This window comes from Artemia franciscana, chromosome 6 (assembly GCF_032884065.1).
Source record: "Artemia franciscana chromosome 6, ASM3288406v1, whole genome shotgun sequence".
NCBI lineage: Eukaryota > Metazoa > Arthropoda > Branchiopoda > Anostraca > Artemiidae > Artemia > Artemia franciscana.
The window spans coordinates 16,970,415-16,993,106 of record NC_088868.1 but is presented as its reverse complement, the minus strand read 5'-3'; the positions used below and the strand labels follow the sequence as shown (position 1 = coordinate 16,993,106).

General features: G+C 34.9%; 1 protein-coding gene across 6 annotated transcripts in view; it reads right to left on the bottom strand.

Annotated features, from left to right (window-relative positions):
* The window catches only part of LOC136028113 (GTP-binding protein RAD-like), a 196,796-nt gene that overhangs the window by 73,924 nt on the left and 100,180 nt on the right, over positions 1 to 22,692 (bottom strand). For all 6 annotated transcript variants that reach the window (XM_065705750.1, XM_065705748.1, XM_065705752.1 and 3 more), the window contains one exon: positions 12,291 to 12,496. In XM_065705750.1, coding sequence (XP_065561822.1) covers positions 12,291 to 12,496 — 206 coding nt within the window. The remainder of the gene's footprint in view (positions 1 to 12,290; positions 12,497 to 22,692) is intronic.

The window sequence follows — 22,692 nt, the reverse complement described above, 5'->3', positions numbered from 1 at the left end:
ACCTCATTAAGGAAACTAACCGTTCAAGAGTTATCCCATTACTTGATCTCGAGTCACTGTATATTCTTTCGTGTGCATGTTTTACTTTTTCTAAGCTTCATGGTGACCTCCCACGTCCCCTAAGTGTTCAGCCATCTTTCACCTCTGATCAGAATAATTATAATCTTCGAAATACCGAAAATCATATTCAAGTTCCTTTTAATCCTTGTGTATGGTCAGACTTTAATCCTTTAATTGCGAGTTATATTGTATGGAATAAGTTGCCCGAATTAGCTCGAAGGTGCCACTCATTCGGTTTGTTCAAAAAAATTATTAAAAATTCATTGGCTTCTTAGAAATTATTTTATCTCTTTTTATATGTGTATATGCGTGTATGTCTGCATATATATTTCCTTATTATTTCATTGGAGTCTATTTTATCTACAGATCTACATAATTAATTTAGTCTATTCAATCTATTAGTCTATTTAGTTTTGTTTTCTATAGTTTTTCATTTTATTTATATTTTCCTCTCTCCTTTTTGCTCTTCTCTCTGTGAGTAAGTGATTATTTTTTTTTCTTCTCTGAGTAAGTGGCTCGTTCATTTTCCCCTTTTTTACAGGCCAAAGAGCCTTTGGGGAAATAGTAAAATGTAATGTTGTATGTGTGTTTCGTAATGAATAAAAATCTTATCTTATCTTGACAACCTATGTGGGCATAGTGTGTATCGATTTAATTCCATACAGTTTCTAAATAACTCAAATTTTTCGCCTGAATATCCTTAGTTTTAATAGTAGTAGTAGTAGTAGAAGTAGTAGCTGAAGTATTAATTGTAGTAAGGTTTAGTGGCAGTAGTAGTAATAGAAGCAGTAATAATAGTAACCGTAGTAGTAGTATGAGTAGAAGTAGTAGCAATAGGATGCATACATTTTCTTTTGATTAATACGGGTCCCGATTAATTCAACATCCCTCACAACAAGCCCTGTTAGTTTCAACTTCACACACCAAATGGTTCCTAAGATATTTCTGTTATGCCCTTTTGACGACCTGAAAAAAGGGGCGTGTTCTAATTCAGTTCATTTCCCCCCTAATATATTTTTAAGATTATCTGAAGTTTATACGATCAACCTTTCTCTAAGAAACTTATGTTCCCCCAGGGCATAACTTATAACCCTTGCCCTGACGGATATGGGGGGTTTGTTATTCTCAAAGATATAATTTCTGGACCCTTCAATTACGTTGAACAAAATGGCTATCTAAAAATTTGGATTTGTTTGGGGAAATGGTGGGAATGGGAGGGGGGTTAGTTGCCCTCCAATCGATTTTGACTATTGAAAATGGCACCATAGAATTTAATCTTTCAGATTATTTGAGACAATAGCTATCATTCCTGAATCAGCTTCAGATGGTGGTTCTTCCTCACTTAGCAGTTTATTTTCCAAAATGTGTTTTCAAATTATCGGTTACTGTGGCCTATAATTCGGCCTAAAGTTCGTCCTAAAATTCATTTTTAGCTATTACTGCAAGCAAGATGATTGGCAAGTTAAAGAAATTGAGAGGATGTAGTTAGTGTGGGCTTGTACAAGTTGAAGATGTAGAAAGGACCTAGATCAGATCAAGGTTGCCCCAATCCCCCTCTCTCTCTCTCTCTCTCTCTCTCTCTCCCTCTCTCTCTCTCTCTCTCTCTCTCTCTCTCTCTCTCTCTCTCTCTCTCTCTCTCTCTCTCTCTCTCTCTCTCTCTCTCTCTCTCTCTCTCTCTCTCTCTCTCTCTCTCTCTCTCTCTCTCTCTCTCTCTCTCTCTCTCTCTCTCTCTCTCTCTTAGTAGAAAATGAACTTCAGCGTATAGTAGCCAAAAAATTAGAAATACATTTTGAAAAAAAAACTGTCGAGGGAGAATCACGATTTGAAGAGAATTCGGCAATGGTATCCATTATTTCGATGAACCTTAATGTCAAAAGTTAATTGCGAAAACAAACTTATGGGAATCTATTACAATAGCATGAAAACCGTTTAAATTGGTGTTAAATCGAAATGAACACTCTCGTTGGAATCGTCACTGCTGAGAGCCCCGTTTGGGAGACTTATAGTCTCCCACCTTGAGCAACAAGGAAAATTATGTTTTCGCATATGAAGTAGTAATGTGTCTCCTTCGTTTTATTATTGAAGATAAACAGTATTAGCATGGAATCTTCAACAAAATTTCATTTCCCAAAAATGATTCTTCAACAAAATTCCTGTGCAGACATAGAAAATAACATTAATTTATGCTGGTTAATAATATTTCTCTTTCTACCTACAATTTAATCGCGTTTCTCCTGTTTTATTTTCGCAGCTCACTAGTTCGTGGAACTAAAACACGAAAACATTCCAAAATATTTCCTCGCTCAAATAGCTAAAAAAAATTGCTTGTGTTTTAGTTCTTATGTTGTGTTTGTTGTTCTTGAAGGATTAGGGAATACGCCATAGATCCTTTTTTGTTCAACGTGGTACATAGTGTGTTTGTTTTTTACCCTCTAATGTTTAAATGTAGGGGAACAGGGGGTAGAACGGGGTAGGGGGTGGAACGGGGTATGTGATTTTTAGATGACAAGAAAGGTGCTGCGCCCAGTAGCAATAGCTCCAACTACTCCAGCTCGGTACAACTGAACTATGGCATCCATGTTGGTTTAGTTTCCTTTCATTTGATGAGTGAAACTGTTGTCTTCTAGTTATTTGCTGTTGGATTACAATTTTTATTGATTTTGTAATCAACGTAAGGTCAACACTCTTCTTTATTGTACAACTATAGCTAGTCATACTTGTAGTAAGTTCAATGGTCTTTGTTTTAATCGCGTTATTGTTTCTTTACTTGAAGTTTTCACGTGGCCATAACCTCCAAATAATAAGGCGCGTTCCTGGAATGGAATGGGGAAGTACCCAATTCCGCCCATAACTATTTTGATCTGACCAGTCATTAAAATTGGGTAAGTATTTTTTCTTAACTTATTTTCAGATGCTTTGTATAATAATTAAAAGACAAACAGACAATCCTGGTTTACAGAAGCAATGAACAATGCTATTGGTGTGACTATTTTTGGTCGATGTGGCTACCTAAAGGCTTCTAATGAGTTTGACGTTCCTCAAACTACTCTTGAAAGGTACGTTGAGAAAAAAAGAGGCAAATCCTGAGTATATGATTGATAAAACTGCTGGGAACTTTCAAGTCGTGTTTACCCAAGAACAGGAACTTGAGCCTGGACGTACTTAAAAACCATGGTGATGCTGTTATTTGGTCTGAGATGAAGGACCTACGTACCTTAGCTTATCAGTTAGCTCAAAGAATGGGTATAGCTTATATAACTTAAATGAAATAGCTGGTCAAGACTGAGTCAACAAATTTTTTTAAGACAAATCCTATTCTCTCTAGTCGTAAGACCGAGTCATCATCGGGTGCCAGAGCTATGGGATTTAATATAGTGGCTGTGGATAGTTTTTGCTTTGTTTTTCACAACTCGCTCAGTTGATAGATAAGCAGAAACTTACAGCGTCCCAGATATTAAATTGCGATGAAAATGGTGTTTCAATGAACCCTAAGAACTATTCAAAAATCGTTGTTTGTAAGGGTAAACGACAATTTGATGCAATAACTTCTGTAGAAAGGGGAAAACTGTAACTTTTCTTATTTGCATGTCCCCAAGTGGATCATGCATGCCCCTGATGTAAGTTTTTCCGAGGAAGAAAATTCATAAGGATTTTGAGCAGGGACTACCTTCAGGGAGTTTGGCTGAGGTTTACAGCTCTGGATGGATGACTGCTGAGCTGTTCTTAGTATTGTTTAAAAAATTTGTAGTATTTTCTAAGGCATCGAAGGATTCTTAACTCATATTACTCTCTAACTCATATTCCGTCTATAGGACTCTAACTCATATTCCGTCTAACTCGTATTAGACGGAAATTCTACCCACACCAATAAACTTAAGGGTCATAGACTACAAAAGAGATAGTGACGTTTCATTGCTGTGTTTACCCACATATTGTTCTCACACGTTACAACCGTTTGATGTATCTTCCATGAGGCCTTTAAGTCTTCACTACGCTGTCGAGCTTCAAAATGGCTCCGTTGCAACCCAGAGAAAGTTGTAACGCTACTTCAAATATCAACGCTCTTCGGATCAGCGTTTACCCAAAGCGCCTCTATGAATACTGCAATTAAGGGGTTTAAAGCAACAGGAATTTGGCCACCTAACCTAGCCACATTCTCTGATTCATATTTCCTAACCGCTGACGCCACTAATATCAAATCAGCTGGGAACAAGTGGAAAAACCTTAGCCTGACTCATTTGTTGATAAAGAAAATCCCCACACTTGTAGTGATAGGGGTGAAAGTGTTATAGTTTCTAGCCTTACTGTTGGTGTTGGTATGGCATCCAAGCTAAAAGGGTTCAATTTAACATGGTTGACAAGGTTACTCCTGGATGTTTTGGATGACAATTGACATGAATGACTCTGCAACTGCATTAATTGTTTCACCTGAAAATTTAATTCCTATTCCAAAATTCACAGGAAGTGCAAAAAGGGCGAATCGAAGAAGGATAAAGACTGCAGTTATAATTGATTTACTGTACAAAAAAGAGTTAGAAGATGCTATAAAAGCAAAAAATAAAGGAGGTTGTCAAGACAGAAAGAGCACCGAAGATACTTTTTAAGAAAAAAAAAAAACAAAACAGAAACTCTAAAAACAAAGAGAAAGTGCCTGAATAAGAGTGAACAAGCGCCAAGGAAAAAAAAGAAGATAAAGAAACAAACTGAAACTTACGGCAGTGATTCCGACAAGTTTTCCGATTGTGAATGTTTATATTGTTGTGAGTTTTATTCAAATACAACTGAGGGTTGGGTTGCCCTTTCCATGTATATGAAATGGGCCCACAATTCCTGTGCAGGAATTGATAGCGAAAACGATGAGGCTATCGTTGTATGTGAGTTTTGGGATTCAGGATGAGATTAATTTGATGAAAAAATATGCATAAAATACTAATGTTGCTTTAAGCAAAATGAATAAAAAGCTAAATTATAGTTTCACTTTTATTAATCAGATTAATTAAACAAATTAATTAATCCCAATCAGACTAATTTGATGAAAGAATATGTTCCAAATAGTTTTGTTCCCTTAATCAAAATAAATAAAAAGCGTAATAGCAATTTTACTCATTTATACATATTGTGTTAACTACCAACCTGTTTTACGCAAAGGAGTATTTGACCTTTTTTATATTTTAATTAAATAAATAATGATTGTGTTAACTTTTTACAATATGAGTGTGAAACTTTATTTACCAGAATACAATACTTTTATGAAATTTTGTAGCCTTTAAAATTGACTCCTTCGTATTATTAAAAATCATTTTAAAGTTAATACCCTGTTACGCCCCGTGTTCCCCTATAGGACTGTTTTGAAGTCTATCTTTGCTTTTTATTTATTAGAGTAATTAAAAAAAAAAACTTTGTACATAAAGGAATTTTTTCAAAGAAAATTAAAGAACTAAATTAAACCAAAGAGGGGTAGAAATAAAGTCAAATAATAATTCAAGCTTAAAACTAACATAAATAACTATCTAAAAGTAAATTAAACCTGATACGAACAGGAAATTGAACTTAACAAAGCAGAAATGAAGTCCTATGATAATTCAACCTCAAAACAATCAGAATTTTTTTTAAAGAATTAATGAAACCAAAAAAGTATATAAGTTAAAAAAATGATCATATTAAATCTAAAAATAACAGATACTAATATAGTTGAATAAATGAATCTTATAACGCCTAAAAATTAAGTTGAATTTTCAAGTCAAACGTAAATTACCAAAAATTACAAAAAAGAAGTTTGGCTACGATTCCCTTCCCTCTTCCCTAGCCTTGAAGTTTGAAAGTTTATTATGACATTTGTCCGTTACCGAAAACAAATTATATGATAAACATGTTTTATTTCCGAAGTTCTCCCTCCAAAGTTTTTACGAACACCCCTTCCATATGAAGTACCTCAAGGAAAAATGATAAATAAATGAATAAAAATATATTGGTGCCTTATGCCTCTTTACTATAGGCAATACTAGATCTTTGACTTCGATGAGTTCTTTTGCAAGGCAGTGAATCTTTTAACTTCAAGACAAACATACTACGAAGCATTTTTACTTTCCCCTCGTCCTATTCTTGAGGATTAGCCCCCGTTCCCAAAAGAAAACGTTTTCTAATTTCATGTAATGCGTGCATCGTTTATGACATGTTTTGAGCAAAACTCAAAGAAGAAAAAGGAGCCTAGGCATAAAACAAAGTAAATGGTCCGAAATGATGGGAAGCTACTAGAAGCAAAACAGGCATGTCAACCTCCCAGCTCTGCAATGGAAGTTATCTTATCAAGTCCGTACAATGCGCAAACACTCGCCTTCTTTTGTTATTATTGATTGAACATTTGTATGTTTTCCATGGCTTCTAATAACCATCTGCAACCAAAAAAAAATCCAATTACTCAAAATTTATTTGCAAAGAGCAGCTGTTAGAGCTTTTCTTTGGCTTTTATTAAACATAGAAAGGGCCTATTTTTTCAGTGTTCAACTCCCTAAATAATTACATGGACGAGGTGTATAGAGCTATGGAATATAAGAGTTTTTTGAAAGAGGGGGGGGGGGTCAATTCGGCAAAATTACTGATATAGGGCATTCAAGTGTTTACCCTTCCTCCCCAGTCTCGATATTAAATCTTAATTCTACTTACGTTGCTTGTGAAACAAGAAGAAGTGCAGCAAACGTTATTCGACTTTCCCGATATAAGTGCTGATTTAGTATTTGTTTTTCATTGCAGATTAAATGGTCTAGTTATCAACGCCAAGACAATTTTAAAGTTAAGAACACTCTCGCAAGCAACGTTTTGGTGCGCTATCGATGGATTTTGTTTTGTTGTTTTTTAAAATAAATTGTTACTATAAAAAAAAAGTGGCGTGTCGCAGAACTTTTCGTCGTCTAAAATTGTAAAGTTTTTCTTAAAGTTGAACTTTGTTTGTTAGCTTAATAGAGTAAAGCTACCCCACTATCCAAATGAGAGCAGATATATGCTACAATAATAAATAACATCTATAGCCTAAAACCGCGGGATTGGTTCATTAAGTTTTGAATTTGTAAGGGATTATGATCCATTGCAATTTTAGATTTATGTCCATAAATGTAATAAATCAAGCTTTTAAACTGCTTAAATAATTGCCGAACATTCTTTTTCAATAATTTTATAATTCGATTCAGCTTTGGCTAATCTTTTGTAAAAATAAATAGTAGAATGCTCCCCATCTCCAAAATCTTGAGTAATGTTCCTTCTCTATATTCTGAACTATCTGTCCTTAGCAAAAACGAGACTGAAGAATTCAGGTTTCGAAGTATCCGATTGCTTTGTATGGTTGCAAAATGTGATATTAGCCACAGACAATATTCCGCCAACCCCAAAAACCATCTAATTTTTCATGTTGTAGTGGGATAGCGACATTTCGAGTTGCCTACATTTTTTCCTGCAAAGGAACTATTGCACCAAACCGATTTGGTGCCCTTGGTACTAAGTTCGGGTGCTGCACCCTCCTACATTTTCCTCTGAATAAGGTCATCTCCACCTTTCCAAACTTGATTCCTAAATCGATGGATCTCCACGTTCCCTAAAGGAACTCGAAAAAAATGATGTTGCCTAGATCATATATGGCAACGATTTTAAAGTATAATCTACTAAACGTTGAAAGCTGATTGGCGCTTTTTTAACTGAAAATACAAATATTTAAACTAATGCAATCCAAACGGCTTAATGAAAGTAGTCTGTTCTATCTGTACCTGTCTGTGCATTCCTACCTACCAATACCCTCGTTTTAGATCTGATATTAAGATGGATTTGACTGAACCTACTGAAACTACTGACTGACTAATTTTTGGTCTATTCTGTGCATTGGGTACGGGTCCAACTGTGTTATGGCATTAGATTTTAAAAGGTTTCTCTGCAAATAAATTAACTTGGCAATTTGAAAAATTAGTTCTTATTATAACGAACTTTTAAATAAATACCGAAAGAATTATCTTGAAATACTTAGCAAAATCTTTGGTTGATTTTGATTTTCCTTGTTACTGAGTATGGCGTGTCCTTAATTTTTGACAGTAGATTTCGTAAATACACGAGGGCCAAAACCAAGGTATGATGAGCTAGTTCTGGAGTTATTTGGTTGTTTTACATTTTTTTTCATAGGCATATATTTCGGGGGTGATACCTAGCACGGAGAAACCATAGGGATCTATGGTAGGCACGCCACTTGCCTGGGTAGGGAATTTAAAGTGCTGAAGCCATATAGGCAAGTGTGTATTCTCCTGATGAGCCCTTGTGCTGGGTGGTCGCCTTTGAATTTTTTTTCTTATTTATTGTTTTTAATATTCGGTATATGACAACTTATGCTTACTTAACGACACAACTGCCTGTCCATGGATTATTCTTTGCGGTTGATTGTGTATGGCTATGCTGTTAGACCTATGTAATTGGATGGATGAGCAAGGTTAAGACCTCGTTCAAGAACTGATCTATTTGAATTACTAAAGTAGGAAAACAGTCTTCGTTTCTCCTTTTGTCTTTCTTCATTCTTTTTCTTTTTTAGTTTAATGGTGTGGATTCGTTTTTGTGTTTGTTTTGTTGCACTGGTGATTTCTTTTTTTCAATATAAAAGTCCAATAATGATTTTAGAGCTCTATTCTGAAGTTTTTGTACTCTTTTGATACATGTTACAAAATTACTTGCCCATATAGAGTACCCGTAGCTAATATATAGATAAAATATAGAAAAAACAAATCATTTTTATAATCTTTTCTGGGACTATATTTTTAATTCTTTGCATCACCCCAAGACCTCTACTTAATTTTTCAGCTATCGCACTTGAATGGTTTTTTCACGACAGGTTTTCATCTATTAAAAACACCAAATACTCGGTTGTTGCTACTCTTTTTATCACATTTCCTTGAATCGTAATTTGATCATTTCCAAAACTGGACGAAAGTCTAGAAAATATCATGAAAAAAGTTTAACAGATTTTGTTGAGAAAAGGTTTTGAAATTCAGAGACAGAATTATGAATTTTATTATGTAAAGCATCAAGCGATGGCCCAGCTAGAAAGAGCAAAGTGTCATCTGCAAACAGGATGAAACCAGCCTCCACCAGGTAATTCTTCACACGATCAATAGAAATGATGAAAAGGAAGGGTCCAAGGATTGACCCTTGTGGGATCCCGCACTCTATTTTATTTTTTGAAGATAAAAATGATCCATTCTATACTATCTGATACCGAATGTGTAGATATGACGAAAACCACACCATGCTTGATCCTTTCACCCCAATCGAGTCAAGAGCTAGAATAAGCTCTGAGTGGTCCACCGTATCGAACGCTTCTTTCATATCCAAACAGACAGCTGCAGGTATAACACCAATTTCAAATGCATCGTTAATCCAATCAACCGATTTCAGAACAGCCATATCTGTAGATAGCCCTGTTCTGAAACCATTTTTTTTTACATTAGAATTATATTCTTTGCAATATAATAGCTTAACTGAACATGTACCGCTTTCTCACATAGCTTGGAGAACAATGGGAGAATAGCTATAAGTCTTCGATTCGATGGATCATCTTTTTTCCTTCCTTTTTAAAGAGGAACCACTCTTGCAATCTTTAGTGCTTCCGGGAAGACTCCAAGATCCAGGGAAAGGTTGTTGAGGTGCATCAAGACAGGCGAGACACTCGTTTTTGCGGCTTTTATGAGTTTCAGCGAAAAGGTGTCTATCGCACTAGAACTTCATCGCAGCCAGGAATTATGCAACTTCCCGTTCCAAATACCTTGCAAATTCAAAGGAATTCTCACTTGCAGGCTCTCTTTCAAAACAGATCCATAACTCCCAGATGTGCATAGGTTAGCCCGCGCTTGATCGCAAAGTCTTGTTCTTCATTTGCAAAATAACCACACTGAAATTCGGCTATGTGTTGAGAATCAGTATGAAGACCAACTGTCGTCTCCATGGCACTTACCTCCTCTCTACTATGAAAATTATCCATAAGTTTGTTTATTGTTCTCCACGTATTTTTCATATTCCCTTGATTTTCATGAAATTCATTTTGGAAATGAAGTTTCTGAGCTTTCTGTTTTACTGAATTTAAAATATTCCGAAATTTTTTGAATTTTATAAAATTATCATAAAACGATCCTTTAAGTAATTCGCATAAAGTTGTTTTTTTCTAATTTATTGAAACCAGAATAGCTTTTGTTATCCATATAATTGACCATACAACTAAGAGATACTATTATGGATAAGCAGATAAAACCTAAAGTGAACAGAAATTGCTATGAACAATCAGGTAACACTTGAAAAATTACCACAATAGGAGCAAAAATTACCCCAAATAGGAGAATCTTACCCAAATCTTAGATGTTACAGTAACAAACAAAAAATTATTCTAATTGTATTTTGGTATCTCGTCCATTGTTATATCCGTTATTTTAAGGTCCCATTTATTCGTTCATAGTTATTTTTCCCTTGAAGTTTGAAGTATTAAATTTCTACTGATTTTAGGCTGTAACATAGCCCTTTACTTTTCTTTTACATATTTGTGTGATTATTCATTTTCGTTTCTGTTCTTTTAGGTTATATTTTTTCATCAACAGTAATTTCTGCTTGTTTTAACTTTGAATTATTATGTTGATTTTTAAACGATTCTTTCAACTTGCTAATTTATCGGAACAACGTGGTATACAAGTCGTTTTATGGAAATAAACACAGCTTCATTTTATCTACAGTTTCTCTGCATGCTTTGACAGCTTTTATGATTATGCAGCTGTTAAGGATCTTGAACTAGAATTAAATACTTTCTAATTTTAGTACGATTCCAAAACTCTGTTTATAAAGTAGACATTTACAGAGCGTAGGACATAGATTTGCAGGAATTAAGAAATGTTTTTATTTCCATCTGTTTGATCAGATAGATCAAACAGAAAATGAGAAAACAGAAAGTGCTGTTCATAAAATAACAACACTTCATTTCCATTTTACGACGATACACTCGTCATGTTTGTGTAAGAAAACTAGAATCAAATATTTAAATGTAAATATTCCTAAACTGTGTTTGAATTTACACAAAGTGTTGGAAACTTTCATTGGGAATTAATGGACTCCATAGTTGACTAATACGATAACAATTCATATAACTGCTTAACTTCCAAATGGGAAGCTGCATCTCCTGTAACTGTTTTTGAATGTCTTATGCAGTTCAAATATTGGTTTCTACCATTAAATGAAGGATATTCATTAAATGAAGAATGGCATTCTTGTTCCTGGAATATCTTTCTTTGATATTACATCCGTCCATAACAAGTAAAGCTTCTTGGGCCTAGTAGCCGCTTTACTTTGTAATAGTTTTTGTTTTAGTATTAATAAATTGATTGATTGATTGATTGATTTTGAGTCTTTAACAAGTATCACGAAGAGACGCCAGTTATTCCTCGAATGTATCGTTCCCAAAATGACTTCCCATTGTAGCTTCATGGACGTGTTTGTGTTTAGTAAGTCCCTCTGGTATCTTCAACTGAGTAGATTCTTTGGTTTCCCCTTCGTCACGTTCTCATTTGTTGCCTGAGGAAGGAGGACTTGGCTGTTCATCGTCGCTCTCCATCCATACTGGATTTTTCAGGGATTTTTATCTTCAATCCTGATTACGTCAATTCTTACAGTGCTCAACCGTTTTTTGCACTGTTCATTTTGAAACGTATTGTATTCAGATTATTTTGGAGATTTTTTACTCGCAATATTTAAAAATAAAGAAATGAAGTATTTCTTTCTGGTACTGATTTAACTTACGATATTTTTTTTCTATACAGCCTAACTTTTGCTTTTGAAGATATGACATTTAAGTCTGTTCAAGATTTTTTGAGAGCCGTCTTCTCTCTTCAATCAAAAATAAAACTACAATGTAATGTTTTTTTTGCTACAATTATTTGCCAAATAAATTAAACTTTTGGTTTTAATGTTCGGAGAGGCAATCAGAGGAAAAAATGCAACTACTCTTCAACGGGGTACTGAATAATTATCAAACTGGTTATATTTTTATTCTGTGATACTTCAAGGTAAGGGATAGTTCGACTAGGTTATTAAGGTGTTAATCTTCAAAAGCGCATATAAACTAAAATTTTTGGACCGAAAATTTCAAACTTTCCATGACAGTTTCTTGTTGTGTGTAAGGGACCACACTACCTGTGTCTCTAAAAACATGAAAAGTACTTTATATTTACCTTATGCTTGATGCCGTCGATGCAACACTAGTGTTTGATCTTGTCCTACTTCGAAACGAATCTCCACGATTGATAACCCCTTTTCCGGTTACAGCGAAGTGTCGAAGTAAATACACATCGTCACCTCCACTTCCTGGAAGACTAAGTCCGCGAGGCCGACTATAATTGCAGGGACTTAGATAATTTGAATTTTTTGTAGATTTAACCTGAAAGCAAAGGAATTTTTTAAAGGTAAGTCAAGCCGTACCACCATAATGAATTTGAGAGCAAATATATTTTGAGGCCCCTGTCCCGCTTCCTTGAATGGTATATTCAAAAATTACAAAAAGAGATATAAAAAAAGGTAGGCTACAACAGCTGGGACCTACGTCATTTGAGTATTTTGTAGATTTAACCTGAAAACAATTTTTTTATTAAATTAAATATGGCATCACTACTCTATTGGTTTTTGAGAGCAGATATATTTTGAGGCCATTCCCCCACTCCTTTGAATGGTATAGATAAGATTTATTGCAAAAACCCTGCGGGCCATAGCCAGAGAGAGTACAGTCTACAAACAAAATTCGGGAACAAAATATTTAGAAATAAAAATACATTTTTATATTTCACTCGAACTATGTTTAATTTATAAATATTGTATATAATTAAATTTAGTTTAGATTTTAGTTCATAAACATATTTATAAACTAAAATATATTTAGAAAAAAAAGTCTTTTCACATTCATGTAGACGGCTTCTTAATGATTAGATGCTTGTCTACTTGAATGAAATTGGACTTTTTAAAGTCCAAGTGTTTTTAAATTTTGTTGACTACTGACCATGTAAGTTTATTAAAGTGAATATTTAAGTTGTTCATTTCTCAGGAGTGTATAAAAATGTTTTTTAAAGTATTTGTTGTGCATTTATTTGCATTAAAGAAAACGTTTATCCTATCCACTGAACAAGAAACTATCTCTAACCTTTGCACATTCAACTATTTAATATCTTTTCAATTTGATATATTCCATTGTTTTTATTTTTTGTAATTCATACTCGTAAAAACTCCAAGAATCTTTTCATCTTTCATATCACGTAGACGATACGTCGCAGGTTTAGGGTTTAAGACTTTTGACACTTTAAGAAGTTCAAAGGACCACAAGTAATATCCCTTTTCAAAAATATTACTTGTTCAATTGAATCGAGCTGTATCACTGACATTGAATTTCTTCTTTTTCACTTGCCTCCCTTCGTTGGAATATTATTTAAGAACAATGGCAAGTGTATTGTTATTGTGATGAACTTCAATAGTACTAAGATTGGCCAACGACCGATTCAAGTTCTTTATTTCTTTGACTATAAATATTTAAAACTATTCACATAACATCCCCGGCAAGGAAACTGGCTCAAATGCCGGGCAAAAGACTGGCTCGATGAGGGCGTTAATTAAAATTCAGCTGGATTTTATCTAAATCTTGAATAAAAGCAGCAGTATTTTCCGTGTACAATATCTCAAGGTTAGAATTTGAATTGTTCTTATCAAACGTTCAGCCAATGCCGCCTTTATCGGAGTATGATTCTGATAGAGTATTGCATTATATTTGAATAAAACCCTTTTTAAATGAAGACTAACAAAATCACTACCCCGCTCTGTTTAAAGTTTTCTATAAGAATCTTACTCGAAGATAGATTCAAGGGCTTTAGCAACTTCATTGCCTCTTTTTGAATGCAATTGAATAGCATATGCATAGTGACTAAAAACACTGATTGTAAGTAAAATGTACTTGTAAGGACTATTGTGACGTCTTTGAATCTCGTCAAGAGTCAAAAAGCTCTGCTTGTAATATATACAATGGGAAAAGACTTTATTTTTTCGATAATGACTACCGCGAGCTCTATGATTTCGATGAAGACTGTATCTGTCCACTGTGTGTGTGTGTCCCCTATTCATTTTTTTTATCCAGACACTCTTACTGCCGATTAAAGACTAACAAAGAAGGAAGATTCTTTCCGCCTTCTCGTCACCATCCTATAGTCGGAGTACCCGATCAATCTGGTCAGCTATTGGCACTTTAAAGATAGGATTTGGTATCATCTATAATTTCAACGAGAAAAGCATTTTTCGAAACTTTTTTTCTCACATACTGATTCATGGTTCAATAAAAGTATCTGTGGGTAAACTATCATTGGCGTTAGTAATGTTTGCATAATATAGTTTGTTTTTCAGGCATAGTGCCATCTACGCCTTTTTTATTTTACCAGTGATTTCTCTTTCTATTACCACATTATTTTTACGTAGATTGCAGCTCCGACACAGAGATATGATATAATTTATGACATTGGTGCAGAAGTACATCTGTCTTCTTTTTGCCTTCTGTTGAACGGTAATAGTAGGAGGATGGTGATAGGATCTATCAACTGGTAACGTGTTACCACCAGCTTAAGTGAGAAGTTGGCCTTTGTCATCTACTAAATATTTTATGTTTGCGTTCTCTTTCAACACTAACTTTTCTGGTGACGTTACTCTCACATATCCATCACTATAACACTTGAATTTTCTCGGTATCGAAACTATTTAAATCCTTACTATCGTGACAATGTACACATACACATCCAATAGTGCTACCATTGTCACTTTTGCCATAATTAAAATATTTCCATGTGTTGGCATTAAATACTACTACAACATTATCTTGTACACACTTCTTTTTGGAATATTTAATCTTTACTTTTGGAAAAATGAGATGTAGATGTTTATTCTTCCAATGCACAAATTATACTTAAGTGAATTGTAAGATCCAACCAGTCACGCACGATTACGTCTACCTCATTAAATTTAACATTATATTACATATAACATTATTTTATTTATTAAGCAAAGGGAGGCTCTATGATTTCGATGAAGACTGTATCTGTCCACTGTGTGTGTCTGTCCCCTATTCATTTTTTTTATCCAGACACTCTTAGTGCCGATTAAAGACGAACAAAGAAGGAAGTTTCTTTCAGCCTTCTCGTCACCATCCTATAGTCCGAGTACCCGATCAAGCTGGTCAGCTATTGGCACTTTAAGGCTAATGGTCTTTTTTGTTCCCGCCCAATTTCTGAAACAGATTCTAAGAATCTTAATAACGCCACTGCTAGTATCTATTCGATAGCAAACTCGTTTATGAGACTTGACAAAAACATAAACAAGTGGGAGAAAAAAACAAAAAGATGTTTGTTTAGCAAAAGCACGTTAGATTCTACGGAGATTAATTTAAATGAACAGGTTATGTAAAAGAAAATATACCCACTGCTGAGCTAAAAATAGTGTTTTCTTTTGCACATCAATTTAAAGGGTAATCCTATATTTTTTCGCTCAGAGATTTTGATTCGATGTGCATTGAATGCAAATGGTAGAACTTGTACGAAAAGTAGACAAATCTTTTATTTTCGAGATGGGTGTCTGTTTTGAAATGTAAAGCGTGAACTCTCCCAAACCTCAACCGAGACCGAGTCCGTTTGGAAATGAAAATTGTTTGGCTATTGGGAGAACCCTTGGGTATTGAGAATTGCAAGCAGTTAGCCAGGTGGGTGAAACACCCACCTGGCTATTTTCTTTTAATCTTCAGTTCTCGAAGTCCACCAGTCCCCAAACTTAAACCTCGTCATGTTACTTCTGAATTCCTTTTTACAAATTGTGATGAAAATGAAATAAATGAAATAATTATGTGTATGAAATAACAATCCTGTGGAGTAGATGAAGTATCGTTAAAGCAACAAAAACAATTGTTATTTCTATTTTGACTCATCTGATTAATTTATCACTTGAAGAGGGAACTTTTCCAGAAAGACTTAAATTAGCCTGAGTGCTACCCCTTCACAAAGGGAAGTCAAAAAATGAACCGAGTAATTACCGATCCATTTCTATTTTACCTTTTTTTCGAAGATTTATGAGAAAGTAGTCCATGAAAGAATGTATGATTACCTCCAGGAGTAGAATCTTCTGTGCGATACCCAACTTGGCTTTCGCAAAGGACTTTCTACGGATATGCACCAGCTATCTGGAATTCAATCCCCTTGGAAATCCGGAACTCAAATAACCTTACTACCTTCAAGCGAGCAGTGAAGGGTCGTTCCAGAAATACTGTTTAGATTTGAATATCATGCGGTCCTCCTCTTTTCGATCTTTTCTTTTATTTTCTTTTTTTTCTTTTCTTTCTCTTCGTCACTCCCCTTTTTTCTCTTTTTTTTCTTTTTTGATAAATCTAGTTGATTCGTTGTTTCTGTTAGTTGATTGTTTAATTATTCTTTAGTTAAGTTTCTGCCCTAGTCAAGCACTTTTGTGCTTTCCTGGCAGATTATGTACATGTAATTATGTGTTTTTATTTAAATATATATGATTGAATTGAATTGAAGAATTCCTGCGAACAAAACTCTAGCACAGCTTGCATCAAACAATAAGTGCGTAATTGGTAATTTGATGTGTGTGTGTAGACTTGTTCCTGTGTTTGCGTACGTTTGTGTTTTTGTGCTCCTCAATCTCATCCTGCTAAATAACTAAGAAGACTAATCCGCCATTCCATCATAAATTTACTATGAAAAAGTAGCACATAAACAGAATTGATGGAAATAAAACTAATTTATTGGGAAGATAACAAGAGGAAAAGTTTGTGTAAAACGAAAAACTCAATGCATACCCGTACTAATGAACTTATTTTGGAAGAAATATAGCCTCTCAGGCGCATACGGGTTAAAGCACATAAAAAAGAATTTTTATTGAAATAGAAGAAAAGCGATAACAGTAAAAAGTTTGGGATTTCCCAAAAGGAATTTAAAAACCCTTGTCCATCGTATCTGCCCCCATTAAAATACAACAACGAAAACAAACAGTCCGCATATGCAAAAGTAAACTACCCAAAGAAAAAGGATGAATGTTTGAGAGGTTTTTCACTCTCAGAAATCATACACCTCAGGTGGCTAGTACCAAGCATGGCAGAAGTGTGCCAAGCATAGCGGAACTGTGAGAACAGTACTAAGAGTGAATGATCTGTGCCAAGCATGACATAAGTATCCCAAGCATGGCAGATGTCTGCTAAGTCTGATACAAGATCGTGATTTCATAGCAATCTGGGAATGTACATTATACAATTAGGCTAGTGAGTTAAGTAATTGAAAATTAAAGAGCCATTTGAAACAGACGGACAGAAAATAAAATCCTTCAATGATCTAAATGTGAAACGGTCAAACATTACTGTCTATGCATAATTGACTGAAAATGAAGAGAAATAAAAATAAATAATTATACCAAACATAAAAGAAATGGGTACTGCTATATACAAATAATTAAATCCTAGACGATTAAAAATTAAAATGAGTGCTAAAGTTAAACCAAAAAGGACACAAATTACTGCCCATAGGAGTTCGACTAGAGTCTAACCGTAAACCAAAATAAAAAATTGTCGCTAAATAGAATCTGTAAACCATAATTGTTGATGTTTCCTGTAATTAGTATATTAAACACGAAATAATTATACATTACACATTCAGTTCATTTTCAATATCTTTCCAGTCACCTTGATTTTTATAGTGTTTTTTTTTTTGTCAGTATTTTGGAATTAATAAGATGAAAGCTATTTTCCTTGTAATAAGATTAGGGCATTAACGTTATTTTGTGTTAGGGCGAGATGCACAAGATTTCGGAAAGAAACTTAAAGACGCTTTAATTAAATACCAAAAATGAACGAATTGTACAGAAAACGTAATAATTGTAGGAAAAACTATAAAATCACAAATACTAAGCCCAAGTAACATACAAGAAATTTATAAGAAAAAAACTAAAATTGTTTGTATTAAATGTATTTAATATACTTCAGACCAGATAAGAAACTTCATTATTTTTGGACATTGACGAAGAATGAGACAGAAATTTATGGAGGAAAAAATAATTTTCCTTGCCAATATTTTTTAACACATTTTTTTTATCAAACACGAAGATTTATCTATTCCAAATCAGACCAAATTATTTCTTCAAAATCACTGTTTTCATGCATTGAGTTCCTGGTAAATTCACTGTTCTCCCCCGATCCCTTCTGTGCGTTTTTTTTCTTGCTGTTCACTTCAACTCGACTCAACCTTCTTTTTTTTCCTCTTTTTATTTCTTGAGACAAGCTTGATTCCTTCGGTTGGTGGGCTGTTGTACATTTTACAGACACAGGTTCTCTGATTTCCATATTCCTTGCAACCCTTGAGTCTAAAATTTCAGGAAGTAAGGATTCATTCCAGAAGGCTTCAAGCTTCGGAAATATTTTTTCCCAGTAGTCTTTCGATCGGTGAACTGTAATTATTTCCCAATCCTCAATAGAGTTATAAACTATTAAGTGGCATACCATTTTATCCAGTATCTCGAGTTGGCCTTGTATCTGGGCGAAATACCTGTGATTTTTTTTTAGCTGAAGACCTTCACTGGATAATTCAAGAAAAAATGCTTTAACTAAATTTTTTGACTGGGCCACATCATAAATGGTTTTGAACTCTGGTATATTATGCACCGTTTTTATCTCTATAGGTGTTCCATTATGGAGCAGCCCATCTACAGATGCAGCAAGATACTGATACTGTGGATGCACACTGAGTCCTATTTGATCTCCCTTTACGACTTTTAAGTTGAATTTGTTTTCATTTGCTTCTAGTGCCACTACTTCTAAATCTAAGCCCTTTTTCATTAGGGTAGAGCAGAATCTAGGTCCCAAGTTTCGAATTTGCTTAACAATTGGGGCAACTCTGGTGCTGTTTTTTCTGGTTGCAATTCTGTGGAAGTAACTACTAGTTATTCTCTTAGATCTTTCTTCAACCCAAGTGTCATTTTTGGATTGGCCCTTGGTACTGTTGAACAAACAGCTTATACTGGCAAAATCCAATTTTAAATTCTCGTCAGTATATTTTTGTATGGCCAAATTCATTTCATCAGAAGTCATGTCTGGCTTATTGCAATTTGGTCCATAGTCACGATTACCAAAGTTATAGTTTCTATTTTTTAACTTAGCAACGTGTTTTCCTCCAAGAGCACTATAATAACTGGTCAAATTACGTTTAGATATTACACGGAGTTTAGCCGTTTTATTACAATATTTTTTTGTTACGCTAGAAGGACTAAGCCCAAAAATATTTTTCCAAGCTAATTGATGCCATTTTGGACCTGAATTATAAGCAAGACTTGCTCCATGAACTCTTGCATGATATGAACCTCGTTTAGACCGGCTTATTTGCTTTCCTCCGATGAATTTAGCAACAACTGACATGTAGCTTTCAGCTAAGTTTGTAGTTGCGTCATTTCGAAGCTGCTCTGCTTTTCGACACACAATATCGACCTCTGTCATAACATCTTCAAACACGTGCAGGGGAAAATTATTCCACCGATCTTCTATTTTACTATTCACGGTCAATTCAGCAATCTTAGGACATCCAGAATCACATTTTGTGTGGTTTCCGAAAACATGGTACGGACCTCTTTTAACAAGATTTTCAATTCTTCTGCTGTTCCATTATTTTCAGAATTTATTTTTATCGCACCCCTTAAATTTTTTGTCAGTTGCTGGATAATTCCTCGGGGAAGACATTTTGTGTACAAACCTTTTTTATTTTTGCACAAATTATATAGATGGGCTGTATAGTTTTTTGTGACGTGATTTGCACATTCATGTTTCCGTATGTTGGAACCGTAGGAAACACTTTGTTTTAGCTTATAAAAAACACTGGAATCACCGTCACCGATAAACTCTAAAAACTGTAATCCGTGCATCTCCTCACTGGAACGAAAGACTTCAACTAGAATATCTGTTTCCATGCTCCTTGAATTTCCGTTATAATTCAGAAAACAGAAATGATCTTTGGGAATTACTTTAGCGTTTGCAGAAGAAAAATATATATAACAGTATTTATTTTTTATGCCAACATATAACAGTTTTTTCGTAAATGCATCTATGATAACTGCAACATATCCTTTGGCCGAATAATCGTGTCCTTTGCTACGCTTATTCTAGCCTCCATCACATATCACTTTTGTCCAGTATGAGTCCTCCTTATACCTATCATCATGAATGGCTGATTTTAAGGCCTCTCGTCCATTTTCTAGCAAAAAACCGATAAACTATTCATCCAAGCATTACCAAGCTGCCTTTCAATACGGGAATAAACTATTCGTGACATTGGTTTCACTCCAAGCACCCCGAAGAATTCACACAGTGTAGAATACCCTCCTCCACTACCCATGGCTCCCCAAACAGCCTTCGAATTCAAGCAGCCTTTAAGACTTGATTTTTTTTTGGAAAAAGCAACCTGTGTCTGGTCCGTAAAACTTGAAAGATATTCTTTTACGCTTGTTGCTGGACATTCTGGTTCACCTTTAATCCTCTTTTCCCAGTTACACTTATTACACTTAACTTTCAGTTCAGTTTTCAGGCCTTTCTTTTCTAATTGCTTTATAATCAATTTTCCGTGATCGCAACTGATTTTGTGTCTGAATGCTGAAATTACTTCAGCAAGGAAATACCTTAGATTCACAATGCAGTTTCCATCTGGAATTCCAGATAAGTCTATCTCAGTATTCGTATCGGGGCAATCAACACCGTAAGAACCACTACCGTTTCCCAATTTATTTGAATCGTCTATGAGAGGATTTGCTGAAAATTCTTCTGAAATTTTCGATCCATTTGACAAATTATCTTTATCTTGTTCTCCAAGCAGCACCTTTCTAAAAAAAAATGAAAAGAACCATAGAAAAACAAAACAGCGACCCGGCTCAATAGTAAACGAAAGTCTAAAAAACGAAATTTTGATACTAATAAATACGTCAAAAGAATCGGATTTTAATTAAATTTAGTCCTACCCATCAAAAGATAAGAGCCTGAGAAAATTTGTCTTATTTTGGAAAAAAGGGGGAAACACGCCCTAAAAGTCATAGAATTGTTTTGCCAGAAGACTGATCAAGGGTGCGTGTTTATTTGTTTTTTGTTTTCTTTTTCCCAGGGGTGATTGTATCGACCCATTGGTCCTAGGGTGTCGCAAGAGGGCTCATTTTAATGAAAATGAAAAGTTCCAGTGCCCTATTTAAGCGACCAAAAATTGGAGGGCACCTAGGCCCCCTCCCACTTTCATTTTTTTTCTCAAAGTCAACAGATCAAAATTTTGAGATAGCCATTTTCTTAAGCATAGTCAAAAAACATAATAAGATGTCTTTGGGGACGACTTACTCCCCCATAGTTCCCGGGGGAGGGGCTACAAGTTATAAACTTTGATCAGTGTTTACCTTGACCTGATGCCCACTTAATTGGACAATCTGTCTTGGCTTTTTCTACAATTGGCCATGACTTGACTTTTCCCACAACTATTCCTTTTAATTAAAAGTCAACGGTTGAGGGGTTTTGGCTGAGGGGGGGGGTAGAGGGGAGGGAGCTACGTTGAAGGATCTTTACTTAGAGGAATTTGTCACGGGGAGTTTTTTGTGACCCCCTTCCCCTCCGAAAAAAATCCTGATTACATTCATGGGCCAAGTTGTTATATTATTGTTTATTTCATCACCTCGTATGGGACAATTTCTCGTAAAGCTCCTAGGACTACCAGATTTTACCAGATTACTAGCATTTCAAACTGGAATGTCAAGTACTTCATTTTTAGACAAGGCGGCTTCGCCTCCCATTTTGGTTAATGGGTTGCTTCACCCACCCTCCTAGGCGACGAATTTGCTTTGTTTTACACATTGAGATTTATTTTTTCATGTGTCTCCTTCTCTCGTAATCAATCATTCTAATCATCTCGTATTAACATATCAACTATTGGCATTCTCTTACGGGCGTCGCACGCTTTACCAAGGGCTTCCGTATGAGCCTGATTATGTCTCTCATAGGTTTCACTATCTTTCACAGTTTAATCTTTCTCAGCTTGTTTTTTTTTGTCTATATATGCCTACTGTTTTCTCTCGTCTGACTCTCTACTGGGCTCTCTTCCTCTAGTTTTCTGTGGGTTTCTCTAGCCCTGCCTCTATGTTTTTTCAATTCGATATAATTCCCGTATAAATTCTTCGAAAGTAAAGTTTTGTCTACTACAACTTGAGTCCAGGCTTTCCCCTTTACCGGATGTTAGATATTTTCATGCTCGAATAGAATTTCTTTTCAAACAGTTCGTGGTAACGAACTGTAGTAAGGAGCGACCCGGCTCAATAGTAACCAAAACTCTAAAAAATGGAATTTTGGTATCAATAGCTACATCAAAAGAATTACATTTTAATGCTGATTTTAAATATATAAGTTTCATCAAGTTTAAACTTACCCATCAAAAGTTACGAGCCTGAGAAAATTCGCCTTACTTTAGAAAATAGGGAGAAACACCCCCTAAAAGTCATAGAATCTTTTACTGTTTTAAAAAGTAAAGTTGAGAGAAAGAGTCAAAC